Source organism: Lynx rufus, unplaced genomic scaffold (assembly GCF_022079265.1).
Source record: "Lynx rufus isolate CCGP_SWC_20201006 ecotype Redwood Valley unplaced genomic scaffold, mLynRuf1.p SCAF_24, whole genome shotgun sequence".
Taxonomy (NCBI): domain Eukaryota; kingdom Metazoa; phylum Chordata; class Mammalia; order Carnivora; family Felidae; genus Lynx; species Lynx rufus.
The window spans coordinates 2146898-2169348 of NW_025814839.1; the positions used below are offsets into that span (position 1 = coordinate 2146898).

General features: G+C 45.9%; 1 protein-coding gene across 1 annotated transcript in view; it reads right to left on the reverse strand.

The window, feature by feature from the left end:
* Positions 1 to 21974, reverse strand: part of CFAP251 (cilia and flagella associated protein 251) — a 72777-nt gene extending 50803 nt beyond the window's left edge. Inside the window, 8 exon segments of the mRNA XM_047088450.1 lie at positions 1141 to 1218; positions 6550 to 6630; positions 6888 to 6999; positions 13896 to 14005; positions 16247 to 16387; positions 20292 to 20675; positions 21372 to 21539; positions 21756 to 21974. Of these exon segments, the coding sequence (XP_046944406.1) occupies positions 1141 to 1218; positions 6550 to 6630; positions 6888 to 6999; positions 13896 to 14005; positions 16247 to 16387; positions 20292 to 20675; positions 21372 to 21539; positions 21756 to 21974 (1293 nt within the window).
* Positions 21975 to 22451: the final 477 nt, after the last annotated feature.

Genomic DNA, 22451 nt, shown 5'->3' on the forward strand with positions numbered 1-22451 from the left:
AAATTAACCATTTACCATTTTAAAGTGTGTAATCCAGTGACATTTAGTACATTAATAATGCTGTGCAGCCATCACCTCTCCTAGTCCCAGAACACTTTTATCACCCCGAAAGAAAGCCCCCTCTCCATGAAGCAGTCCCACGTGTGGCTCCCGGAGCCCCCAACAACCACCATTCTGCACTTTGTCCCCTGGGTTCTCCTGGTCTGGACATTTCATATCAGTGCAATCATACAGCATGTGGTTTGCTGTGTCTGGCTTCCTTCATTTAGCACCATCACCATGCTTTCAAGATTCACCCACATTGCAGCAGGTGTCAGTGCCTCGTTCTTTTTTTATCGCTGAATCATATTCCATTGTATGGATTTGCCACATTGTGTCTGCATTCATGAGCTGATGGACAGTTGGCTTGCTTCTACCTCTTGGTTATTGCAAATAATGCTGCCCTATGAACATCTGTATGTGAGTATTTGTTGGCTTGCCTGTTTTACATTCTCTTGCATTTAGGAATTCCTGAGTCCTGTGGTAAGTTTATATTTAACTTTCGATGTTTTTTTAATCTCATGATTCCACCCTGTATCAGTATACATATTGCTGATCTGTTTGCTAATTCCTATCTATAAAAAGCAAGGTCTTGAAAAACCCTGCATTTTAAACCTGTTAAGTACATTTAAATAAATATTTGACTCATTACTTTAAAAAATTAAATGAGGGGCGCCTGGGTGGCTCAGTCGGTTGGGCGTCCGACTTCGGCTCAGGTCATGATCTCGCGGTTCGTGGGTTCGAGCCCCGTGTCAGGCCCTGTGCTGACAGCTCAGAGCCTGGAGCCTGTTTCGGATTCTGTGTCTCCCTCTCTCTGCCCCTTCTCCGTTCATGCTCTGTCTCTGTCTCTCAAAGATGAATAAACGTTAAAAAAAAAAATTAAAAAAAAATAAATTAAATTTAAATTATCTGCTTCTGACTTAATACACTAATTTCCAGTGGGGCTAAAATAAAAACTGTAATTACATAAAAAACATTTCAATACATATTTATTGCTTCCTAAGTAGATACTATATTGTTACATTACCAATATATCTGTACTCAGAGAATGAACACATACTTGTCCCCATATTTAAGACAAACAAAAATATTTCTACTTACCCACAAATAATATATTGCCTGTGTTTTACTATTGCTCACCAATTCTTTATTATTTGTTGGATTAAAAGTAAGGTAGTTCTGAAATATAAAGTATGGAAATATATTACATTACAATAAATTTTCTGTTTCTCTCTGGCTAAACTGTTAAAATTAAATAATATTTTTATTATAATAAATAGCTGGATAGGAATATAAAACAGAAAAGACATGGCATTTTGTAAACAACAGGAATATAATCTAAACATCGAGTGTTAAAACTAATGGTCTCAAATGTGTTCCCTTTCTCATTTAGTCTTATTTATTATAACTCATCATCTGTAAATTGGAACGAGCAAAAGTCAAACAATATTCACTAATAACCTTTACTCTGTGTCCTTTTGGACAAAAACTGCTGCATACACATTTCTAAATTTGACAAGGCCACAAGGTAACTTGGAATGAATGCCAAATACTGGAAGGAGTTTCTGATTCCTGCCAAGGCAGTGAATAGCACGGGTTGCCTGGCTCTCTTCCCAAAGAGCCCTGCAGCAACTATGGAAGCGAGGAAACCATGAAATGCAGGAACTAAATCAAACAGCAACAACAGGACAGAAATCCCCCGGGAGACTTAGGCACATGTCCTGCCAGGGTATGTACGTGGAGGGGGGAGGGGCTGGTTGCAACCTGGGGTGAAGGGCTGCAGCCGGTAGCCCTGGAAAACAGGTTCCAGAAACACATCTTAGGGGCACCTGAGCGGGTGGCTCAGTCGGTTGAGCGTCCGACTTCGGCTGAGGTCACGATCTTGCAGTCCGTGAGTTCAAGCCCCACGTTGGGCTCTGTGCTGACAGCTCAGAGCCTGGAGCCTGCTTTGGATTCTGTCTCCCTCTCTGTCTGCCCTTCCCCCCTCACTCACACTCTCTCTCTCTCTCTCTTTCTCTCTCTCTTAAAAATAAACATTAAAAAATTTTTAATATATTTTTTAAAAATTACAAAAAACAAAAAAAGCCAACTGTTGAAAACTAACAGAAAATCAAAAAAGCATCCAGAGTGGGGCAGGAGGGGAAGGAAAGACACATAACTTTCAAAAGAAGGAACAATAAGATTGATAGCTGACTTCTCAACAGAAATGGTGTAAGTCTGAAGACAGTGGAATAATATCCTGAAAGTATTGAAAGAAGATAACTACCAACCTAAAATCCTATAGTTAGGGAGAACAACCTTCAAAAACAAAGATAATTACCAGAAGAAACGGAAGCATATATCCCTACAAAGACTCGTGCATGAAAGTTCATGCAGCTTTGTTTTCAACAGCCAGAGATAGAAAACAATGCAAATGTCTTTCAACAGTGAATAGATAAACAAATTGTGTCATATCCACTCAATACACGACTACCATTCAGCATTAACTCAATAAAGGACACAAAGAATAATATAAAGGAATAAACATGTAACAACATGGATGAATCTCAAAAATTAAATTGAGTGAAAGAAGCCAGAGTCCTCCACAAAGAGTCCATTCCTGTACAATTCTAGGGTATGGAAACTAATAAAACATTAATAAACAGGAGGATAGATGTTGGGAGACAGGTGGAGGGGGAGTTTAAGTTTATTCCCATGCCAATGGGAAGTCACTGAAAGATTTTAAGAGAGGGATATAATTTGTTTGGCTTAAGAACTACTGCTCTGGGGGCGCCTGGATGGCCCAGTGGGCTAAGTGTCCGGCTTTGGCTCAGGCCATGATCTCAGGGTTGGTGAGTTCAAGCCCCTCATCAGGCTCTGTGCTGACAGCTCAGAGCCCGGAGCCTGCTTCAGATTCTGTATCTCCCTCTCTCTGCCCCTTCCCCGCTCGTGCTCTGTCTCTGTCTCTCAAAAATAAGTAAATGGTAAAGAAAAGAAAAGAAGAGAAGAGAAGAGAAGAGAAAAGAAAAGAAAAGAAAAGAAAAGAAAAGAAAAGAAAAGAAAAGAAAAGAAAAACAAAAACTGCCTGCTCTGGCTGCCACAGGAAGGCTGGTAGGAGTGCGTCAAAACCGACCCCAGATCAGATGGGAGGATGTTGTAGTCATGCAGGTGGATGTGATGGCTGTAGAAACAGAGAAGGGAGGCAGGATTTTGGGATGTACCTGGGGGGTACACAGTACTTAAAAGCCATGGCAATGGATGAGAACAGCCAGGAAGAAGGTGTAGCAAGAGGAGGAGCTCCCACAACTAAACCCTGATGACCGCCAACACGTAGAAGGTAGGCAGTGAACGAGGAAGAGCCCACAGAAGAGCCTGGGAAAGAAGGCCAGTGAGAGAGCCGGAAATGCCCACAGGCAGGGACGCACCTGAGGACTTCATAGTGCTCATCTGACTTGGAAGTCCCAGCGACTGTGATAAGGACAGTTTCGGTAGATCCGTGGGTGGGCGGAAGACAGATGAAAAACAGCAAAATCTTCATCGACTGTACGATAAATGAGCTGTATTGTGCTCAAACGAGGAGAAACTACACAGCAGTGAGAACTGATGAATTACAGCTCAATAATCAACATGGATGAATCTCAGAAACAAGGCGGAGAGAACGAAGCAGTTATGAACTCCAAATATGTACAGATTAAAACAGGTGAAACAAAATAGGATAGTACGGAGGGCTACGTACATTGCTGGGGAAAAGTGTAAAGGCAAGCAAGGGAATGTGTAACACAAAACCTGGGACACTGGTTAAGGTGGGAAGCAAGGCTGGAGATGAGATTGGGGAAGGGGGACAAAGGGACTCAGGGTTTGGATGATGTCCTCTTACTTGACCCATCAGTGAGCACACAGGTACATTTCGTTCTCTTCCTTAAAATGTACACATTTTACACGGACACCTTATTTAGCAATAAAAACATAAAGAGACCAAATGTTTGGGGCACAAAAAAGATGAAGGAAGAAAGCAAGTGCGGACAGTCATTCTCAGACGTTTTACTGTGAAAGAGGCGCAGCGGGCAAGAGCTGGAGGGACGTGAACCGTCAGAGGCGGCTTCTTCTCCAAAGAAGAGTGACACTGAAGCCCGTGTGTTTGTGGAGGGGGTAACCACCCATCAGAGGGACAGCTGATCACTGCAGGCGAGGGCCGCGTGAGTGGGGAGGGATCCAGTGCACCCGGCTCTCAAGCAGAGAGAGGGATAAGAGAAGGTGGTAGGTTGAAGGCAGGTTGTAGGCCTGGGGGTGAGAGCAGGCCAGTGTTTGTATCCAATGGCTCTCAGTTTCTCAATGAAAAATGAGAGAAACCATCAGCTGAGAGTAAAGAGAAAGGACCGAAGAGGAAGGAGGAGACGATGTGAGACTGTTGTCTCTAGAAACCAAAAAGACAGCCTACTAGAATGGCCAGGCAGTGCTGAGAGCTCCCTCCACATTTGTGACTCGATGCCAAGTAAAAGGAATCGGCTTAGTTGGGTGGTTCTCTCCAGCCACGTCCAGCCTGCTCAGTCGGGACGCAGAGCAGGCTGTCGGGGGAGTCCATCCAGGCCTAGGGCTATCTGCAATGCTGTCCCATAGCACTTTACCTTAAGATGGAGACGTTCGATAATCTGCGCCGTCAAAAGCGGCAGCCACCAGCCACATGTGGCTAATGAGTACTTGGAATGTAGTGACACTGAGGAAATGAATTTGTAGTTTTCTTTCATTTCATTTGACTTAAACTTAAGTAGCCGCATGTATTCAGCAAAGTTTCAGGACACAAAACAAGCTGAGTTTCTATACACAGGACTAGCAATGAGGAATCCGAGAAGGAGATTAAGAAAATAAATGGATCCACGTGGGCGCCCGGCGGGGGCTCAGTCAGCTGAGCATCCAACTTCAGCTCTGGTCACAATCTCACGGTTCGTGGGTTCAAACCCCACATCAGGCTCTGTGCCGACAGCTCAGAGCCTCGAGCCTGCTTCGGGTTCTGTGTCTCACTCTCTCTCTGCCCCTCCCCTGCTCATGCTCTACCTCTCAAAAATAAATAAACATTAAAAAAAATTTTTTTTGGGGCGCCTGGGTGGCGCAGTCGGTTAAGCATCCGACTTCAGCCAGGTCACGATCTCGCGGTCCGTGAGTTCGAGCTCCGCGTCAGGCTCTGGGCTGATGGCTCGGAGCCTGGAGCCTGTTTCCGATTCTGTGTCTCCCTCTCTCTCTGCCCCTCCCCCGTTCATGCTCTGTCTCTCTCTGTCCCAAAAATAAATAAACGTTGAAAAAAAAATTTTAAAAAAAAAAAAATTTTTTTTAAAGAAAAAGAAAATGGACCCACTTACAATAGCATAAAAATACTTCGGAATAAATTGAGGTGAAAGATTTGTACACTGCAAACTATAAAACACTGCTGAAGGAAATTCAAGAAGATGTAAGTAAATGGAAACACATCTCGTGGATTGTTCTGAGAACAGTAACTACCCAAAGCGATCTACAGATTCCTTGCAGTCTCTATCAAAATCTCAGAGGCATTTTTTGCCCCAATTGAGAAACCCACATAGGGGTGGCGGCTACCCTATCAGCTCAGCTTAGAAAACATGTAAGGAAGTTTTTTCACATAAGGGAAGGGAAACAAAAATAATACAAAAACAGGGAGGGGGAAAAACCAGAAGAGGCTCGTAACTATGGAGAACAAACTGAGGGTTGCTGGAAGGGGTGTGGGAGGGGGGATGGGCTGAATGGGGAAGGGGCATTAAGGAACCTACTCCTGAAATCATTGTTGCACTATATGCTACATGCTAACTAATTTGGATGTAAATTTTTAAAAATAAAAAAATAAAAAATAAATTAAAAAAAAGGAAGTTTTTTCCAGGGAAGTGGAGGAAAGTTGGGGGGTTGGGCAGAAGGAGAGAAATGGACATAAGGCTGCGGTATGGTGTGTGCCTGGCTGAGCCTAGTCACCCAGACCCTCTGACTGGGTTCCAGGTCCTGCAAGCCAGGTAGGCGGCTTGCACAGTGTCTGGTGCATAGTAGGCCCTCAGCAAGCGTGCGATGAATGAAGGATGCAATATGAGTAAGACAATGCAGCACAGCAGGGTAAACTTTGTGGGTGCCCTTGGCAAGTCACTTCAAGCAAACCGAGATTAATAACAACTCCCCGATATGAAGAGCAGCTAAGAGCATGCCTCTAGAGTAAGAACGGCTGCTAGCTGGTGACTTCAGACAAATTATCTAACAATAGTAGCATTCCACAGGCGTTACTAAAGTAACAACTCTGACGCAGCATGTTTGCATGGATTGTATGTAAAGAACTTGGCAGAATCTGGCACGTAACAAGTGCTCAGAAAAATACTGCCACTAGCCTCAAAAATAAAAGGAGATCATGGAGATGAAAGTGTTTTGTTTTGTTTCTTTACGACCTCTAGTGCACTGTAACAAAAGTAGTAAAACAGAAAGTATGTTTTGACCTGGGCTCAGCGTCGCTGCGGGCAGAGCTTTACAGACTTCAATTGAGCTCACCTGAAACCCATACTCTTTGGGAAGGTCAAGAGTACACGCTGGCGTTTCCACTGCTAACGTCCACCTCCAGATGCAAACTTTCTGTAACAGCAGATAGAGGAGAATGAGAAAGTTCCTGAAGGCTGCTGAAGTACTCCACACCTCCCGTGGTAACCCTGTAACTTCGGTGAACTGAGGACAGCACTGTGAGCCGAGCCACAGGCAGAGAGCCCCTGACAAGGGGCCACGGAGTCCGGTCACGAGAGCATCACACACGCCGTGTGGCCTGAGCAGAGCTGCCCATCGGGACGCACGACAGGCCAGCCAGCCCTCCAAGGCCGACCCGAAGGGCCTTGTACCTGGATTTCAGCATCTGAGATGGTTGCCAGGTACTTGGCGTCCCGGGTGATGGCTATGGCCCCGATGCCGTTGCCTTCCGGGCAGCTGTCAAATATCGTGTGCACAGGAATGCTGCAAAAAACAGGACCGGGGAACAAGCATTTGCTGAGGTCTGCCTTGCTTCCCAGACGGACTCATTTCAAAAGCATAACAGCTATGGAGAAGCGAAATGTGGTCCAGGCATACAATGGACGGTGACTCGGCCCTAAAAAGGCCTGGTGCACTGACGCAAGTGTACCATGAGTGAGCCCCGAAAGCATCCTGCGATGTGCGAGAAGCCGGTCACAAAGACCATATATTGTATGAGTCCATTAGTATGAAATGTCCACAATTAGAAAATCCATAGGGACAGAAAGCAGATCGGTGGCTGCTGGGGCGTGGGGAGGGGGAACGGGCTTCCCTTTGTTGGGGATGGGAATATTTTGGAGCCAGATACAGGTGGTGGTAGCACAACACTGTAAATGTGCTAAGTGCCAGTGGATTGCACACTTAAATTTTTTTTTAATGTTTGTTTATTTTTGAGAGAGAGAGAGAGAGACAGAGAGAGTGAGTGAGCGAAGGAGGGGCAGAGAGAGAGGGAGACACAGAATCCGAAGCAGGCTCCAGGCTCTGAGCTGGCAGCACAGAGCCGGACGCGGGGCTCAAACTCATAAGCTGTGAGATCATGACCTGAGCTGAAGTCAGACGCTTAATTGACTGCGCCACCCAGGTGCCCCTGGATTTGCACTTTAAAATGGTTAATTTAAGGTGTGCCTAAGTGACTCAGTTGAGCATTCAACTCTTGATTTTGGCTCAAGTCATGATCCTAGGGTTGTGGGATTGAGCCCCGTATCGGGCTCCGAGCTGAGCATGGAGCCTGCTCAAGATTCTCTCTCTCTCTCTCTCTCTCTCTCTCTCTCTCTCTCTCTCTCTGCCCCTCCCCCCTGCATGTGCATTCTCTCTCTAAAATAAAATAATAAAAAATAACAAAATAAAATGGCTAATTTTACATTATGTGAATTTTACCTCAAGTAAAAAAAATGAAGAAATAAAACTAGCTCATCATCACATAAATGTGCTATTTGCTGTTTTCATGAAGTTATTGAGCGCTGATTCTGTGTCAGGCACAAAGGATGAAAATATGGGGAAAGATGCCTATGACAATCCCAGGCTCCCAGGAAAACGCGTGTCCTCCTACCTAAGTGGGAATGTAAATCAGCAAGCTTTTGGGATGGCAGTTTCACCGCATCTATCAAAATTTTAAATGTATATGCACTAGGACCCAACAATTTCCCTGCTATGGCTTTTTCCCAGAAAAATAATAGCAAAAGTAAATATACACTCATGTTCACTGTGGCATGGCTTTAATGGCAAAAAAAAAAAAAAAAATCTGGAAACAACACCAATATCCATGTATGTAGAAATTGTTTAAAAATATTATGACAGGTGGGGCAGGGGGCGCCTGGGTGACTCAGTCGGTTAAGCTTCTGACTCTTGATTTTGGCTCCGGTCATGATCTCACTCTACGTGAGCTGGAGCCCCGTATCAGGCTCTGCACTGACAGTGCGGAGCCTGCTTGGGATTCTCTCTCTCTGCTTCTCTGCCCTTGCCCTGCTCGTGCTCTCTCTCTCTCTCTCTCTTTCAAAATAAGTAAATAAATAAAATACAAAAATAAAATAAATTAAAAAGTATATCATGACATAACCACATAATGAAAAACTATGCTACTTTTAAAAAGAATGAGGTAGATGTGGGAAGGTGTCCAGATTCTGCAAAAAAAAAAAAAAAGCAAATTGTGAAACAGCATACAGAGCATCATCCTAAGTGAGGGAGGGAGAGTGTGTGTGCATTTATGTGCACAGAAAAGTCTGGAGGAATGGACTCCCAACTACACATGGGTGACTCTGAAGGTGTGTTTGGGTGAGGAGGGACTTCGTCTGTTTTTCCTTACTCACTTCTGCACTGTGTCACTGGCAAGACAGCAGAAGTGTAGGCAGCAGGCAAAGGCCTGTCACAAGCGGAATTTAATTAGATACTTAAATATGAGAGAGAGCCAAAGAAATGCAGGAGACAGCAGAAGCAAGGATGGGAGTGATGTAAGTGAGGAGCAGTGGGGGGGGGAGTCCCTGACTTGCCCTAGAGGTGAAGAGCAGGTGGTAGGGACAGGGACTGATGGTTCCCCATTGTTTTTTATTATAGAGCCCTTGTCACCCAACTGGCTGGGACCAAGTGTCTGCCCCGGCTGAGGACCTGGCCGGTTCCCTGTCACTCAAGAAGATTTCCTCACCCTGGGAAGTACCCCCCAAATTCACTTGGGAGGCAGTCCTGTTATTACTACAAGTGGCACAGCGATGCCCTTAGTGGGGAAAAGCGTCTTGTCCCTGTGGATATTCAGAATTCAACCTAGGGACGATGATGTCGGTCGGGCCTGTACCACAAACGTATCGGTGGTAAGAGAATTTGGTCATTTTGTTTAGGAATGGGTGATGTTTAGAACTTAACATCTCAGAGTCTCTGATGGATTAGATTTGTGATTCTAATTTAAGGTCTGTAGTTGATTTAGACTTACGATTTCAAATTCAAATCGCACTGGGTTTATAAACAATATTAGACTACTTATGGGAACTTAAAATTTGCCATAGTTATGTCTAATTTATTAGACTTATAAGAATTACTTAAGTATGGGTGAAGGGTTTATTTTTTAGTCAGACTACTAAAGAACTTAAAGATAAAACCAAATATATTCAATTTCTAAGTGCAGTTTAAAAATGCTTAAAAGCAGTTAATAATCAAATTTGTGAGTGGGGCCAAACATTAATCAAAACCCCCTTAAAGGCAATTGCAAAAATGTGCTAGATTTATAAAAGGAGTAAGATTTATAAGTTGAGCAAAAGGCTTAAGGAAAAACTGTGGTTTTTAGTTTATAACTTTAATAAAGTGAACATTAACTCTAAAACCAAATAATCTTTTCTGGGCCCCAAAGTCATCATTTCCTATATCATAAACTCATATCGACATACTGAATTGCTAAGCACAGACGCACTTTACTTTGTAACTGGGAAAAAATATCGCTGCCAGAGCCGCCCCCAGTCTGGTGGGGGAGACAGCTTTACAAGCAAGAGAGAAGCAAAGAATAAACACTGTCTAAGGGGCCAGCGGTGCCTGGGGAAGGGGAGCCGTGAGCAACGGCTTCAGAGAAGAGACACACACGAGGGGCCCCCCTCCTACCTGCGGACTCTCTCTCACGGGTTATAATAACGCTCCCTCGTGTGTTAAGGCAGATGTCCCAGTACTTGCAGCTGAAAGTATGTGACAGCCACAGATGACAGCCAGTCATATAGACGGGGAATTTCACTTTCTGGGGGACCTGTTCCCATGGCTATGAATCAAGGTGCGTATTCCCTGTGACACAGGCTGGGCCGGCAATGGCCGGCCTCTGAATGGTTTTAAGCAGGCGAGAAACACAATCAGATTCTGTGTTTGGGAAAAGATCACACTCAAAATGCTATGGAGACGGGGCACCTGGGTGGCTCAGTTGGTTGAGCATCCGACTCTTGATTTTGGCTCGGATATGACCCCAGGGTCGTGGGATTGAGCCCCACATCAGGCTCCATGCTGAGCTTAGAGCCTGCTTAAGACTCTCTCTCTCTCTCTCTCTCTCTCTCTCTCTCTCTCTCCCTCTGCCATTCTCCCCAGCTCATGCTCTCTCTTTAAAAAAAAAAAAAAAAAAAAAAAGGAGGAGGTGCCTGGGAGGCTCAGTGGGTTAAGCATCTGACTCTTGACTTTGGCTCAGGTCATGATCTTATGGTTCATGAGTTCAAGCCCCGTGTCAGACTCTGTGCTGACAGCGCAGAGCCTGCTTGGGATTCTGTCTCCTCATTTTCTGCCCCTCCCCCACTCGTGTTTGCTCTCTCTCTCTCTCAAAATAAATAAACAAACAAACTTTTTTTTAAAAAGGGAAAAAAAGGGGTGCCTGGGTGGCTCAGTTGGTTAAGCGTCCGACTTCGGCTCAGGTCATGATCTCACAGCTCGTGAGTTCGAGCCCCGCGTCGGGCTCTGTGCTGACAGCTCAGAGCCTGGAGCCTGCTTCACATTCTGTGTCTCCCTCTCTCTTTGCCCCTTCCCTGCTCATGCTGTGTCTCTGTCTCAAAAATAAATAAACATTAAAAAAAATTTTAAAAAAAATAAAATAAATAAAAAAGGAAAAAAAATGCTGTGGAGAAAAACCACGTGATGATACATGATGATATCCGTATATGTGTATTTAAGACAACGGCAAATGTTCTGGAAGGAAACACACCAAACTGACTACCTCTAAGAAGAGGACTAAGATTGGAGATGTAGCCAAAGGAGATGTTAGCTTTCAAATAAAATGATTTTTAGGGGGGTGCCTGGGTGGCTCAGTCGGGTGTCTGACTTCAGCTCAGATCATGATCTCGTCGTTCGTGAGTTTGAGCCCCGCATCGGGCTGTGTGCTGACAGCTCAGAGCCTGGAGCCTGCTTCGGATTCTGTGTCTCTCTCTCTCTCCTCCACTCGTCCACTCCACTCCTCGTCCACTCATGCTCTGTCTCTGTCTCTCTCTCTCTCTCAAAAATAAATAAACATTAAAAAAATGTTTTCTTAATAAAATGATTTTTAAGAGTGCCAGGGTAGCTCAGTCACTGGCTGTGTCTGACTCTTGATTTTGGCTCAGGTCATGACCTCATGGTCCACGAGCTCCAGCCTCGCATTGGGCTCTGTGCTGACAGTGTGGAGCCTGCTTGAGATTCTCTTGCTCTTTCTCCTTCTGCCCCTCCCCTGCTCACTCTCTCTCTAAAAAATAAATAAGTAAACATCTAAGAAATATAAATGAGGTGATTTTTAAAAATCAACAGGTGAACAAATAAGCAAAACTGGTATGTCCATGCAACAGAATCTTGAGCAGCTAGAAAAAGAAAGGAAGCATTGGGTCAAGCTACCACACGGCAGAACTTTGGAAACATGCTGAGAGAGAGAAGGCAGATGCAAAAAGCCACGGACAAGTCCACTGACACGAACTAGCAACAGGCAAATCTATGGAGACAGGAAGCAGATCAGGGGCTGTTGGGAGGGAGAAGGGGGAGCTCACTGGCACAGAGTTTCTGTTTGCGGGGCGTGATGAAAATGTTCTGGAAATGGTGGTGATGGGTGCATAACACTGTGAATGCAATTAATGTCACTGAATTATACATTTAAAAATCATTAAGATGGTCAATGTTATGTTATGTATTTTTACTACAATAAGACAAAATCAGAGTCCCGGAGGCTGGACTGCAGGGTGAAGCTGGAGAGGAGGAGGCCGGCCGGGCCAGAGAGGGTGGGCAGGGGCACCCGGGGAAGAGATACAACAGGGCTTGGGGACATTTTAGCAGGAGATACCCATGGGACATTCAGATGCAATGTTCTCCGGCAGCTTCCTCATCAGTGAAAACAGGAAGTATTGAGGTGGTTATTTTTTAATGCTTATTCATTTTTGAGAGAGAGAGGTGGTGGGGGAAGTTCAGAGAGAGAGGGGGACAGAGGATCTGAAGTGGGCTCTGTGTTGATAGCAGACAGCCCGACGCGAGGCTCGAACTCACGAATCCTGAGATCATGACATGAGCCGAAGTCAGACGCTTATCTGACGGAGCCACCCAGGTGCCCCAATATTGAGGTGGCATTGAGATGAAGACAGTGTGGTTTCAAGTCCCAGGTCTGCTGCTTCCTGGTTGGGGAACAATACCAAAGCATCCTCAGGCCGTGGCCAAGGAAAGGCCAGAGGAAGTGAGACTCAGAAGAGTCTGAGAAGGAAGAGGCAATAAGTCGGATGAGAACCAGAGGACGTGGTATCAGAGAAGCCAAGGAAATGAAGAGTGTCAAATGCCACTGAGATGTCCAGTAAGATGAGGACCAGGGTTAGGTAACATGGCCCTATCCAGGTCACCAGTCACCTGGGGACTTGTGTCTTAGAAGAGCCAATATAACCTTCCAGAACATTCCAGAGCATTAAACACACCTTCTTCCTAATCTAGCCCAACTGGACTCATCCACTCCCAACCAGAGCCTCACAATCTTGTCAACTAATCCCGCACTGCTCTCTGCCTCTAGAACCAGGAATTAAGAAAGAAAACTCACATATAAGCATCCGTCATGGGCCAGGTACCGTGCTCTACTGGCCTCTATGACAGTCCTGTAAGGTAAGTGTAGTGGGTTGAAGGGCCCCCTTCAAAGGTCATGTCCACCCAGAACCTCAGAATGTGAGCGTTATGTGGGAAGGGTCTTAGCAGGGGTAGTTTGTTAAGATGAAGTCCTACTGGATTAGGATGAGCCCTAAATTCAATGACTGTTGAACTCACAGAAGAGAAGACACAAAGAGATACACCGGGGAAAATGCCATGTGAAGACAGAGGCAGAGGCTAGAGGGATCAGTCTACCAGCCAAGGACTGCCAAGGGCTGCCAGCCACCACCAGCAGCTGGGAGAGAGGCCTGGAACAGATTCTCCTTCGGAGGCCCAGAAGGGACCACCCTTGCAGGCACCCTGGTTTCAGACTTCCAGCCTCATGAACTGTGAGGGAGTAACTTGCTGTTATTTTAGGCCCCTCAGTGTGTGGTAATTTCTTAGAGCATCCCAAGAAAACTAAAACAGTAGGTAAGATTAGCCTCTTCCTTTTGCAGGTAGGGAAAGTCACTTCACTTCTCTGGGCCTCCAAGCTGGGTTTGTGTGAGTTAACCTCCCTCAGCCCCGTCTACTCTGGGACACCGCCAAACCAAGTTTCTGGGCCTCGGGAGCCAAGAATCGTAAACGGGAAATTCACCAAGGTAATGTCACTCAAGGCAACAAGATGGCCAGCCTCCCCCAGGTCCCCTAGCCCCTCACCCTGCATCCCATCACTGGTTTCTGCACGCCCAGGCCGGATTGCTCGTCCGTCCTGCCCACAGTGGCAGACACAGGACACTAAGTAGGAGAAAGCATGGTGGCACCAAGCCTACCCTGTGAAGGAGTCCCATATAATTATCAGGCAGTTGGGCCCTTTGTCGGCCGTGGCAATCCACCGCCTATCTTCACTGATGCAGAGGCAGGAGATCACATTGGGGTGGCCCTGCAGAAATGGAGAGAAAATGTTTTGAAACCTCAAGGACAGGGCCCAGGCTTGGCACTGGTAGGAGTGACTGGGGCCCCAGAGAGAACGGAGCTCCCCTTCCAGGTTCATCTGGCTGAAAATTCCATGCCCACTGGCTTTCCCTGGCATTTCTCCATAGCCAGCGGTGTTCAAATTTGCTCCCCCTCGAAACACCTGGATAACCCCCACTGCCCACAAGAACAGGGGTGTCCTACAGGTATAGGCATGTCCCCCACTCTGAACCCAGGTTGAGAATAAATGTTGGGGTTCTGCCTAGTCCCCTGGAAGCTCCCTGCCGGCCTCATCGCCCTAAAACAGTGTCCACATCAGGTCACTGAGCAGCTCTGGAGCAAAAGGTTCCTCGCTGGTCCATCTGCTTTCATTCCCAGCCCCCTATAATCCTTTCCCAGTAACTCAGGAATCTTCTGGAAACACAGAAAAAACGGTAGTGCTCCCTGCCAGGAAATAGCCTCTTTCCACCCTTCTTCATCTTCCCTCGCTCACTCCGCAACAGCCATACTGGCCTCCTTTCTGGGCCCCACGCACAGGCCTGCAAACAGTCTAGAATGCTCCTCCCCAACCTGTCCCTGGTTGATTCATTTTCATCAGTCAGATCTCGGCATGAAGGGCATGTCTGCATTCCCAGGCAACCCAATCTGAGGTCCGGCTCTCACTCTTGACCTCTCCCCTATAGCATTCCCACATTTCCTTTGGAGTGCTTGTTATAATTCATAGTTACGTATTTACGAGACTATAAGCTCCATGAGGTGGGGGGGACTGGATCTGTTTTGTTCATGACTACAGACCCAGAATCTGCAACAGATGCTATGAGAAATATCTGTGAAATGAATGAATGAATGGTCAAGGTCTTTCCCAGCCAGCTCACTCTGACCTGCCTGGCATTGTCCCCATTTCCCAGCCCCTCTGCCCACTCTTGCCTCTTCCTGACTCTGCAGACACCAGCTCTCCCTTCTCCCTGTGCCATTACCACTGTGCACAGTCCCACACACTCAACTGAGCTCCACAGAGTGGTGCTGGCTGGTTTCGTGTGTATTCCTGGCCTTCTAGAGAGCAACTTTTTCCAGCTGCACCCACATGGCTTGGATCCCTGGCACAATGGGCTATGGGAAAATCCTTTGTGATGTTTTTGACCTAGGTATTGATTAAAGAAGGTCCTTATTAAAATATATGTCCATTGAAAAGGGTAACATGGAACTGTTCATTGGGTTAACGAGTGGAAAGTCAGAGAAGTCCAAGAAAGGAGGACATTTGGTCAGGTAAATGATGAAAATGTCAGGAACGGAGGAAGCAGAGTGGTGTGGGGAAGGCAGGCATGTGGGACACTTGGGGAGGCACAGACGGCGCTGAAAACAAATAAAGGTGTTCAAGGGGGGGACAGGATAGGACAAAACCAACCTACTCAATACTTTCTTTTTCTTTTTTTCTTTTTAACGTTTATTTATTTTTGAGACAGAGAGAGACAGAGCATGAACAGGGGAGGGGCAGAGAGAGAGGGAGACACAGAATCTGAAACAGCCTCCAGGCTCTGAGCGGTCAGCACAGAAACCCCGGTCAGCACGCGGGGCTTAAACTCACGGACCGTGAGATCATGACCTGAGCCGAAGTCGGACTCTTAACCGACCAAGCCACCCAGGTGCCCCAAACCTACTCAATACTTTCAAGTCAGGGGACCTGGATTCAAGACCTGGCTTCATGTGCAGGCTCAGGCAAGTCAGTTAACCTGCTCTGAGCCTTTGTTTTTTCTTCTGTACAATGGGAATATTAACACCCACTTCTCAGCATGATTATAAGGATCAACGAATGCCCTTTTAAACCTGCAAAGGGTTCGAATCCCTGCTGAAGCCTTTTGTGTTCCCCCCAGATGTGTGGAGACAACATGATCTATCCTGACCACATTTTTAGGGAAATGCAGAAAAAAAAAATACAAATGCTTTAAATTCTTGTTGCTATAAAATTAAAATCAATTGCTATTTGTTAATTGATTCTGATTAGGATCAGACAGACAGTGAGTAATAAAATGGGTTTCTAAAGACAAGATTTGCTATAGTTCAGAAGAGAGGTAGGAAAACACGATGGTGATACAATGAAGTCAGCCCTTGCAACAAAAAACAAAATGCTGTAGTCTAGTGAAAAACAACCTCTTTTACCTGTGGTAAAAACAAAACAAAACGAAAAACAATAAACAAAAACCTTGCATACCTGAAGATGGTGCTGACTATTATTGAAAACGTTGTAGATGACCGCGGTGTGAGCGCAGACATACAGAAGAACTCTCTGGTTTTCATCTCGAATATAGTAAACAGGAAGAGAACTGTTCCAGCCGAAAGACCAGGTCAAGGTCTGGAAGACAAAGGTAAAACCAGCAAGACACTAAGTGTGCCGAGGCCAGAGCTAGGATGCTAGGCGCTCCTGGCACAGTCTCTGGAGGAGAAAGATTTCACATCATCAGTCCAAAGAGGAGAAAGCACTTCAAGAAAGTCCTCAGCCACGTGCTACAGTGTGGATGACCCTTGAAGCCATGACTCTGAAAGAGGCCAGACACACAGGTCCGCGGAGTGTGTGACTCCATCCACAGAGACAGAAGGTAGATGAGCGGCTGCGGGGCGGCTGGAAGAGGGGGTGGGGAGTGACTGCTAAGGGGGATGGATTTCTCTTGGGGGGGATGAAAACATTCTGGAATTGCATAGTGGTAATGGTTGCACACCCTTGTGAACAGGCTAAAGACCAACGAACTGTACGCTTAAAAGGTAAATTCTGGGGTGCCTGAGTGGCTCAGTTGGTTAAGTATCCGACTCTTGGTTTTGGCTCAAGTCATGATCTCACAGCTCGTGGGTTTGAGCGCTGATGGTGCAAAGCCTGCTTGGGATTCTCTCTCTCTCAAAATAAATAAAAAAAACTTAACAAAAAATGCTTGAGGGTAAATTTCATGAGGATGTAGAGGAATCGGAACCATGGTGCACTCCTGGTGGGAACGTGAAATGGTGCAGCTGCTATGGACACACCAAGGGGACTCCTCAAAAACTTGAAAACAGAATTACCACATAATGCAGCAATCACACTTCTGGGCATGCACCTAAAAGAACTGAAAGCAGGGTCTCAAAGAGACATTCATACACCCAGGTTCACAGCAGCATCTTTCACAAAAGCCAAAAGGTAGGGCCGCCTGGGTGGCTCAGTTGGTTAAGCAACCGACTTTGGCTCAGGTCATGATCTCATGGTTTGTGGGATTGAGCCCTGGGTCCGGCTCTGCGCTGACAGCTTGGAGTCTTTGGGATTCTCTCTCTCTCTCTGTCTCTCTCTCTGCCCCTCCCCAGCTCACATGCGCTCTCTGAAAATAAGTAAGCTTAAAAAAAATTAACTAAGGCCAATTAATCGAATGTGGTGTCATCTAAAGCGATGGCTAAGTGATTAGAGATTTTTAGTAACTCGTTCATTCGGTATTAACAGAACTTCCTTGTCAAGCAGTGCTCACATTAATTGAAACCACACAGTATTCATTGCATTTTGCACTCATGGTGACCAATCACGCAGATAGCCATCTCTCATGGCAATCTTTTCCTGTAAAACATGAAAACAAAACGTTATTGTCAAAACCAGATTTCACTACATTTGACAGTCACAAGATCCCCTCTCATAAATGCAGGATACCCGGGGCGCCTGGGTGGCGCAGTCGGTTAAGCGTCCGACTTCAGCCAGGTCACGATCTCGCGGTCCGTGAGTTCGAGCCCCGCGTCAGGCTCTGGGCTGATGGCTCGGAGCCTGGAGCCTGTTTCCGATTCTGTGTCTCCCTCTCTCTTTGCCCCTCCCCCGTTCATGCTCTGTCTCTCTCTGTCCTAAAAATAAATAAAAAAACGTTGAAAAAAAAATTAAAAAAAAATAAATGCAGGATACCCTTCTTTCTTGGCTGGAGACAGTGTCCATGAGCCCCATGAGCCACTCCAGGCCTTTGGGATGAGGCAGGGGACCCCAAAGGAAACGGAGGGTGCCATGGGCACAGAGAGAGACTCAGAAGCACGCTCACTGAAGCACCTCTAGTGAGAACACGAAATCAGAAGGAACATAAATGGCCATCAATAATAGGGAAATGCCTGAATTTAAAATGAAGAAATGGGGGCAGGAACCTGGGTGGCTCAGTTGGTTAAGCGTTCAACTTCGGCTCAGGACTCACATTTCTTGAGTTCCAGCCTCTGTGCTGACAGCTCAGAGCCTGGAGCCTGCTTCGGATTCTGTGTCTCCCTCTCTCTCTGTCCCTCACCCAATCACGCTCTGTCTCTCTCTCTCAAAAATAAATAGACATTAAAAAACACTTTTTTAGGGGCACCTGGGTGGCTCAGTCGGTGGAGTGTCCGACTTCAGCTCAGGTCATGATCTCACCATTCATGAGTTCAAGCCCTGTGTCTGGCTCTGTGATGACAGCTCGGAGCCTGGGGCCTGTTTCCGATTCTGTGTCTCCCTCTCTCCCTGCCCTTCACCCACTGTCTCTCCCTGTCTCTCAAAAATGAATAAACATTTAAAAAAATTAAAACAAATTTTTAACGAGGAAATGGATCTACATTCACTGATATAAAATAAAATCCTCCAAGATATATGAAGTAGAAAAATACTCTGCAGACATGCAGAATCTGTCACTGGTAAAGAGAACAAAAACTAATGGGTGTCATGGTGTGTGTGTGCACACACTCACGGGAGTACACAGCTAACAGGTCTGTAGATGCACAGAACAAGGTCTGGAAAGATCTACAGTTACACCAAACCGTAACAGTGGTCACCCCAGGGAACTGGGATGGGCATGGTCAGTGTAAGAAGGGGAATCTGCTTTGTTTAATTTTTTTTTTTTTTAATATAAGGAGCACCTAGTAATTTTAACAGAAAGGAAAAACAATACAGGAACGGGAAAAGAAAGAAGGTATACTCAAAGCGCTAAACAAGTTTGAAGAGAGAGGTCTGGTTCTGCTGTGAGCCCAAGGTTAACAGGAGACCCAAACCCCTGGCACAAAGGTCACCTGGTCTCATTAGTGATATTACATGATGTCTTATTAGCTGGCTAAACAAGACAAAAGTCTTCAAGGGCTCTAAAACTTACTTATTCTTTCTTTTGGACAGAATAATCACAAGCTTTGACCTTGAACTCCACTGCTCAAAGTAAGCCAAATGTACAGAAAGGAGGCTGGCAGTTGTCTGCCCTTCTCACTAGACATTTTCCATCATCCTCATCGGCATTGTCACCACCACTGCCATCTAGCTGTTGACGCTCAAGTGCGCCCTATATGTTCTGAACTACATTAAATGCTTTATATACATTCAGTTGCTTACAAATCTTCCAAAGGCCAACTCTGCAGGGAAAAAAGAAAAACAGGAGATGAATCCTAGGAGGCAATTGTCAGAAGCAGATGGAGGAAGAAGGGGGAAAAAAAACTTTCCTCTCCCTTCTCTTGGTAAATGATAATATTTTTATTCCTCGCAGATGGTGCCTCCCTGGAATACTGTCAGTGGCAGCAAAGGCAGATTCCTTTGGACTGCCTGGTGCTTTTCACAGTGGCTTTCCCTTTTTTTCCATACCTTTCACTTTTTCTTAATTTTTTTTAACGTTTATTTTTGAGAGAGAGAGAGAAGAAGGGCAGAGAGAGGGGGAGACATAGAATCTGAAGTAGGATCCAGGCTCCGAGCTGTCAGCACAGAGCCTGACGCGGGGCTTAGACTCACAGACCTGGAGATCGAGACCTGAGGCTTAACCGACTGAGCCACCCAGGTGCCCCAGTCCATACCCTTCACTTTCTGACCCATCTTGGTAATGGATAGTTTTAGGAGCCTGTAATGGTTTTAGGAGCTTGTAAAGCTATCAAGCAAGCTAAGGCAGAAGAGGTGAGGAGAGGGGGGAGAGGGGAAGGAATGGAGGAGGAGGAGCACAAAGTGAGAAAATGGAGAGGGGAAGGGGAGGGGGAGGGAGGAGGAGAGATGGAGCTTGAGTCTCCCACCAAAACCAGCACCCTGTGCAACAGACAAACCACGTCCGGAATTTCCTGCCTGCGGAGCAACACTATTGGACCCAGATGCGGCGTTCCTGTCCGTAGTCTGTCATGCATGTCCAGCTGGAGCGCTGAACTGAACTTTAAAACACACAAGTCTATTGTTAGTTTCAAAAGGATATTTCTGGTGGTATTTTTTTTTTCCATGTGCATAAAACTCCCCTATTTCACAATGCTCTCTGAGCGTTGGAGGAAATCAAAAAGCACATGACACTCACCAAAGGGTACACATTGGCTCTGTCATCCTTTTGAAACAAAATGTCCTCACTGGTGGCCACCAGTGAATCCTCTGGGATCTCTGTTTTGGGCTGGAATTCTTTTCCTTTTTCTTCACTTAAGTTTGATAGTCTTTTGTCTTGTATCCTTTCTCCCTTTTCTGCTTCCAAATCTGTCCCTTCTTGTCCCGATTCATCTTGGGGCATCTGGTGGATTTTCTGCCCAAGCTTGCTAGAGGGCTGTGAGTCAGGGGAACTAATCTGTAGTTCCTCAGAACTGATTTGCTCCAAATCAAGAAATCTTCGTTGTGAGCTCAAGTCTCTAAAAAGCTCATTTGTTTCTGAATGCTCTGATGCACGCTTTGACTCATCACCACTATGGGTTTTCTTAAAAAAGAAAGAAAAGAAGATTGTGATTCCAGTTACAGTATGTGCTGCCGTATTCCCTCATAAATTTTCCTTTCTATTCCTAATCAGCCAGTCAGCGTTAGCCTCACATGGGAACCATGAAGCACTTTAAAAAGGAGCCTGGGACGTTTTGTACTTAAATGAGTCATGGGTGTGCCAGGTTTATTCCTGGCCTACCAGCAGAACCACACAGCAGAACCATTCTTCTAAGTGGCACTGGTCCTCTCCGAGGACAGACTCGGCACAGAGTCACTCCTCCTTGGACCACAGCTGAGTTCTCTTCCAGGATGAGTCTGTGGAAAGCCTCCGTTACTATAATCACACGGACTCTGTTCTAAAACAAGCACACTCCAGCTAATCCCTGGCCCCTCTTTACATCAGCTCTGGTGCACACCTCCTCCAGGAAGCTTCCCCTGACCATCCTCCTAGCTGGGTTAAGTGTCCCTGTTTTTCTTGTTTTGTTTTTTAAATGTCTCCCTTGCATCTTTCAATCACTGCATTTAGCACATTGTTTTATAGAGTTCAGGTCTGCCTCCTGATACTCCCTAGAATTCCTTAAGAGAATGGATTGTATCTTATTTGTATCTCCATAGCCTGGTATATAGTAAGCAGTCATTTAATGATTATGTATGAATGAATGAATGAATGAATGAATGATTTACAATTACTACTTACTAGAAAAGTTCCCGACATGATTGACTGGGAATCAGTCAATGTAAGTTTCTCCAAACCGATCTTGGACTTGGTGATTTCTTGGGGCTTCACTGTGGTTTCTTCCTGTACTCCTGCAGCTACCTCCTCCCGTGCTGCTGCAGCCTCTTCCTCCGTTTTTTCTCTCACAGCCTCCTCCTTCCCACCTTCTCCCCCTTCTTCCTCTTCCTCCCCTTTCTCCTCCGCTCCTTCCTCCTTCTCCCATTCTTCCTCCCCCTCCTCTCCTTTCTTCTCTTTCTCTCCCACTCCTCCCCCCTCCTCCCCCTGCTCCTCTTCCTCTTCCTCCACTCTTTCCTCCTCCTCCCAGTCCTTTCCCCCTTCCTCCCCCTTCTCCCATTTCTCCTCCACCCCGTCCTTCTCTTCCCCTTCCTCCTCTCCTTCCTCTTCCTCCTCCTCCTGCTCCCCCTCCTCCCGAGGCTGTCTCCATACTAATATATCATCTTCCTTTAATTTCTGTGGCATACTTTCTACCTCTCTATAATATGAATTATAATCTTCTTCTTCTTCCATTTCTGTTTCTCCATCTTCTTCTGTTTCTTCTAGTGGGTCTTCCCCTGCGTCTGACATTCCTCTTTGTGGAGTTTTCTCTAGAGAAATTTTGACCATAACAATCAGCAGTTCCCATTTTAATTTCCTGGTGCACTAACCTATCGATGAAATGTGCAATGCTGGCCCTGGTTCCTTTCCACAGCAATAAAAATAATTTCATACTCCTGGGAAAGCCTGTCCCAAATCTTCAACATATTGATCCCAGGGCCTCTCGCCTTTCTAGGAATAACTTTAGAGCCCTTTAGCTCACTTTATATATATTCATATTCCCTCAGGCAGCAAAATGATAACCCCAACATTAACGACAATACTAATAATGTAAATAAGGGCAGAAGCAATGTGCTTAGTGGTTAAAAGCCGGCTTTGCAACCGGCCTCTCCTAGCACTGAACCCTACCTGGTTCCACCACTCACTTGCTCTGTGACCTTGGGCAAGTCACTATACCCCTCAGAGTCCAAATTTGCTCACAGGCAAAATAAAAATGAGAGCCCTAAA